General features: G+C 34.4%; 1 protein-coding gene across 1 annotated transcript in view; it reads left to right on the forward strand.

The window, feature by feature from the left end:
* Positions 1-6344, forward strand: part of LOC106881934 (D-ribitol-5-phosphate cytidylyltransferase) — a 42738-nt gene that overhangs the window by 33816 nt on the left and 2578 nt on the right. Inside the window, exons 6-7 of the mRNA XM_052967644.1 lie at positions 303-391; positions 5027-5311. Of these exons, the coding sequence (XP_052823604.1) occupies positions 303-391; positions 5027-5311 (374 nt within the window). The remainder of the gene's footprint in view (positions 1-302; positions 392-5026; positions 5312-6344) is intronic.

Consider the following 6344-nt stretch of genomic DNA (forward strand, 5'->3'; position numbering starts at 1 on the left):
TGTTATGTATCAAGGTGAAATTATTTTTACTGTTATGAATCAATGTTCTAAATGTTGGATTTCACATAACTATTCTAAAATACTCCTTAAAAGTTAGAAAGGAATTAGTGAAAGTAGAGACACTTTATTAAAACATTAAATCTATAAAAATTTTTAAAACGTATTTGCTCTACAATTATATGTAACTTGTATAAATCCTCTTCGGTTTTCTGGTATCCTTGATCTTTGATTCAGGAATTTTTGTATGTATGTATGCATGCACGTATAAATAAATAATCTATTATGAATATACATTTATTTAGAAAAGTACCTAAAAGTTGGATTAGTCAATATTCCCAACTCCAGTTTGGTATCGGCTCTGAAATATCATTTAGAGGAATGTCATATCAAGGTTAGTAAATCTGATTTTTGCTAAATTAGAAATTTTAATTTTTTCTTCTACTTTTCATCATCTGCTCCGTAAGAATGAAATTTAATTCTTTTAAAGATTAAATCTGTTATGTCATCCTCATCATCATTATCACCATCATCATCACCATGAGTTGCTTAGACAGGATCCAACAAACAAGAGGCCATGTTGTATTCTAGTATTCCACTTTTAGCTTGTCTGCATTGGCTGGATCCCCTTCTCAACACTTTACAGAGTGTACTGAATGCAATTTTTCATGGCCAAGTACTCTAAGAAATTGTCTTACCTTTTTAGGGGGATACTAACACAACATTACACCAAACTCAGTGGTGTGGAGATGGCCATGTAGTATTCCACTAAATTTAAGTTGTATAACAGTATTCTGTAATAAAAGGAAGAGTAGACTCCATACAGTAGTAAATGGAATTTATTTGGGACAGATGATACAAACACAACTTTTCATACAATGTAAGAAATCAAATATTAACATGTTGTGGATCCTTTTTGAATAACAAGTAAATACTAACTAGTTGTGAGACAAAATTGCAAGGGCATCAGAAACGTGTACGGTGTCATGCGTGAGGCTTAGATGGAAAACATATTCAGTTTATAGCTTGGACTTACTGTTACAAGTTTATTGCAGGTGTCAATGAAATTGGTAACATAACAGGCCAATGTAGAGTAGAAATAGTAACATGACAAGCTAATATCGAGTAGGCTGTGGCAATAGAGTTAGCTGCTGAACAAATCGCCATGATAACACAGGATATAATAATAGCTGTTGAATATTCATCGTGAAAACGAGAGTGGTCTGAAATCTGCTAAGTAAGCGTCTTTAGAACGATGGTAGTAAGAAGACTGCTAGTTAAACATCATTAGAATGACGGTAACCACATATGATCTATAGCCTGTGGCAAAAGAGGCCAGACAGCCAAAAAAAACTGCCATTTATATTTTCTGTGGCCTGGTGCTTGATTTTCCCACTGGGGGAAAAATGACTTGTTGTAGGGACACAATTGGATAGTTGTACTTGACCAACAAACTCACCCAATCACCAGATCACGTAATAGCTGAATGAGGAGGCTTTGTATAATCTAATTGAAGACAGTATTAAACAACTGAAGACAAGGAGAAGTACCAGAACATATTCTCAAAGTAACATACCCAAGAAGGTAAATGGAAGTGAGTATGGTGACGACTCAGGGGGAGTGAATGAAAGTTGTAAGAGTGCACTCTCTTCCCTTCATTCAAACATCAGGATTAAGACAGATAGAAGAAGGATAGCAGGATGTATTTGTTGGAGTTAGGATAGATTTAGAATGCATAGGTCATGTGGCATGCACTTTGTGCACAAGCATCAGATAATCTGCCCTTGACTTTAGGAGAGAAGTAATTTAGTGCTGGTAGTTTATTATCTCTATCCAAACTGTTCTTATTCTAGCTGCCACACTTTCAGAACACCTTTCAGCATGTTGTGTTTCCACTACTCTTTACAATGGACACACCATATTAAATTTTTCCAGCTCCTTCACTGCAAATGAAGCATATCCATTTTCTGATGCTATCAGGGTTCTGTCTTTCTTCCTACTCACTAAAATTATTGTTTTCACTAAGTTTGCTTTAAAACCCTTTAATTCCAGGTTTTGCTTCTATTTCTAGAAGCCTTGTTTTAATTCTTCAACAGATTCTGCAATATGAATACTAATTCATCAGCATACAGTTTTTCCCAGTATTGAATTATTTTGTTATAGTGTAGAATACGATAATAGAATACTATAATGACCCAGGCAGGATTGAAAACTGAGCCCTGATGCACCACTAACTTCATGCTGAATTTATTATCATTTGTGTCCAAGAGCAGAATAATACATATTTCAATAAACACCAGTCAGCCACACAGCATAATGCATCAGTTGTTTTAGTTGCATATTCTTCATCAAGTAATACTCTTTAAAAAATATAGTCACCCTATTCCCTATATTATAATTTGCATTTTGAAACAGTATGGCTACAATAAAAATCAAGTGGGCATAATAAGAATGATGAATATACTAATGATAAAATAATTCATCTATCGTCATATAGAGGAAGTAAAATAAGAATGTGTAAAAAAAAAATTAGGACAATCAACTTCTCATAGAAACTAAAATAACTGCTACAATTTCCACGCAGATACAAACTTTACATAAAATCAAATAGAAAGGAATACAAATGCATAAAATATACTCAGATCCTAAATTATTTCCAGACAAAAATATAATCATCATCATCATTGTTTTATGTCCACCTTCCATGCTAGCATAGGCTGAACATTCTGACAGGACCCAAGGGATTATAGGGCCACGTTTTGCTCCAGTGTCTCAGTTTTGTTATGGTTACAGAGTGTACAGGGTACTTCTTTTGTGGTACTAACACTAATGAGGTTTGTCTTGTAACTTGTAAGGTGAAACTGAAGTGCCCTTGTAACTTGGAGGGAGAAACCCCTGTATCTTGATAGGTCAGTTACTTTAAGCAAGAAATCAAGAGGTAAAAGGTGTGAGAACATATCCTCAGAATAACATGTCCAAGGAAGGTGAATAGAAGAGAGCATGGATACAGAAGAATCAGAGAGAATGGGTAAAATTGTGAGATTGTGAGACCAAGAAATGGATATAAACATGGGACAAAAGTGTTCAGATGTATGTAGATGATGAATATAGTGAATAATGGACAGGAATGAGGGTGGTAAATATGAGTAGGGGATGATGATAAGAGTGAAGGGTGGCTACCAATTGGAAGTAGCACAGAGGAGTGGGAGGGGTGACTGGCAGTAACAGAAAGCAGTAATGTATGGTGTGTAGTAACAGGTTCTAATTTCATCTCTTACAGCAACAAACCATGTGGCTAAACTTCATGTGATTTCTATAGCAAAGAATCAATCAAGGTATTAAGAGAAAGTTGTCTGTCTTTTTAACCAACAATGAGATGTGATCATGTTTTGCAGGCATTGGCTTTTTTTAGAAACATTCCCCTTTTGCTATAGATCTATATGTTCTACCCATGTTAAAAAAATTATTTTTATTTTAATTATATGTACTTGCTCAAGTTTTGCCATATCCCTGTCAAGATATCTTTGAATTTTTCCTAAGCATAGGTTGATCTTTTTATTTTTAATCATATTCAGTATTTAAGTACCTTAGACTTGTAATTTTCATTAAATAATGTTCAAATATACAGTGTTATATTTGTATCTGCTCTTTATATTTTCCTAACATTATCTTCTCTTAGCCATCATTTTTTTCTTTTCACATTTGAAATACAATGAAGGTTACTGCATGTCAATCATATAACTTTTGTTCAAAATTTCTCTCATTAGTCAAGACATACAGAAATTCAGTATATATGGTACCTCAAACATTCAAACCCTCTTACTGCACTGCACAATATTACATACTATTTCCTTAAAAATATTATTAATGTAAATCATATTAACATCTTGAACATATATTAACAACCTTCAATCAGGCTAAACAGTTTACTCATAATACTTATCCCTATCTGAACTCAATTCGTATTGTTCTATTTATCCATATTATGCAAAAGCTCTTCAGAAGTCTGTGGAATTAGTTTTGTTTTACAGCTATAGCAAGTAAAACTTTTATTACAACTATTTTGGAAAAGTGGCTTCCTTTGGTTAAAGCACCCTTGTACGATGCTAACTTCCATAATAAATGTTGAGAATTTAATGCCACCATGTGTACATTCGGTTATGAGTTTATAGTACTGGAAGCAACTGGAAATATGACTAGTAATTAATATAGTAAATCAAAAAATGAGCAGAGAACATTATAGAAATGATACATTACTTTTTTTAGAAAAGTATGTATATATTTTAATCAGTCATCCATAGATAAAACTATAATATTTGCATGTCATAATTCTTTCTGTGCGAAATGGTATCAGCTGATTGCAAGTCCTCACTGAACAGTTTTTATTTCAGAGATTTCCTTTCCCTGTATGAATTGCCTTTACTACAACTTGTGAGCATTATCTACCCTTGATTATATTGGATGGCTATTGATTCTCTGCCCTTTGGCAGGTCTTGTTTTCCATTCCACAAGTTGTGTCCAAAAACACCTTCCTCACCAAGCAAGTTTGGTAGGGTTATCAGTTTAGTAGTAATACCTATATTATCCATTCATTACTTGTTTATTACAATAATTATGCTACATTAAATGTACAGATAATCCTTGGATACTTTGGGATATGCTGAGCGACAAACACCAGTGATATATCATTTCATCTTAGCTTTAACTGCTTACCTAAACATTTATTTACCTTAGTTTTCTGAGTTATGCTGTCTAGCCAAAACGTATAGTGCACTTTACTGTTGATTTTCTTTGATCTATTTAATTGATCCTCTTATCTTGTGCTGTATCCCAAAAGCATAAAAGGTACGAAATCATAATTTTATTTTTTTCATACAGCATTAGATTAAATTAATTATTAAGAATTTATATTTTCTACAAACTTTAACATTTATTAACAATTAATTTTTTCATAAACTATTTTATCTGCTTATGTAATCCTTGAATTGGTTAGTGACAGTAGAAACATGTTTGTTTTCTTTCTTGACAGATTTGTATATTAAATACTACTGAGGAGCAATGCTCACAACTAACTAGTGTTGTGCTTGGTCAGACCATTGTGGATTTAGATGGAATTCTGAATACAATAGAGGAATTAACTGAAATGTGGACTGGAGAACCGAGAAGAATTGTGCAAGGCGGTCTCATTATCTTCTTAATCTATGTATCAAAGAAAATTATTTTTTCTAAAACTTTGAATCAATTGCAAAAGTATACCAGAGGTTTGACTGAAAAATTCCAAGGAAATATTTCACCAATTTTCATTTTAACAAAGGTAAAAATTACTATTTTTAAACATAAGAAAATTGTATCCAAGTTAAATTTTCAAATCGATTTTTACTAAGATACGTATATATATATATAAAATTTTTTAGTAGAAGATAAAAATTTCGGTTGTCAGTAATTTATATCCAAATAAACAAAATCATGCTTCTAGTGATTTATAAGATGTGGTTGGATGGGATACGTTGTTCCATTCATGAACTTTTAGGATCAATAAACATATGTATATATCAAATGCAAGAGAGACGACTGTGCTGGTATGGTCATGTGTTGCAAATGAATGAGGACAGCTGTGTGAAAAAGTGTCACACCCTAGCAGTTTAGAGAACCTGTGGAAGAGTTAGCCCAGGAAAACCTGGGATGAGGTGGTGAAGTACGACCTTCAAACATTGGGCCTTACCGAGGCAATGACTAGTGACCAAGACCTTTGGAGATATGCTGTGCTTGAGAAGACCAGACAAACCAAGTGAGACCATAGCCCGTGGCCTATGCCAGTGGGTGTAACCAGCCCACTTATGGATACCCCTCATTCACTGGACAATACACTTTGCTTGCGAAGACCTATTGAGGCAAGTGAAATCAAAATCAAAATCACTGACATGGCCAATGATAGTACCACCTGATTGGTACTCGTGAAAGTGGAATGTTAAAAGGACATCCAAGCATAATCATTGCCAGGGCCACGGATTGACTCCTTGCCGATGGCACGTAAAAAGCACCATTCGAGCATGATCGTTGCCAGCATCACCATACTGGCACATGTGCCGGTGGCATGTGAAAAACAACGTTCGAGCGTAGTCGTTGCCAGTGTCACCGGATTGGTTCCTGTGCAGGTAGCACGTAAAAGCACCCACTACACTCTCAAAACGGTTGGCATTAGGAATGGCATCCAGCTGTAGAAACTTTGCCAGACCAGATTGAGCCTGGTGCAGCCTTCTGGCTCACCTGTCCTCAGTCAAACCATCCAACATATGCCAGCATGGAAAGCGGACATTAAACAATGATGATGATGTTGATGATATATA

Source organism: Octopus bimaculoides, chromosome 4 (assembly GCF_001194135.2).
Source record: "Octopus bimaculoides isolate UCB-OBI-ISO-001 chromosome 4, ASM119413v2, whole genome shotgun sequence".
Lineage (NCBI taxonomy): Eukaryota > Metazoa > Mollusca > Cephalopoda > Octopoda > Octopodidae > Octopus > Octopus bimaculoides.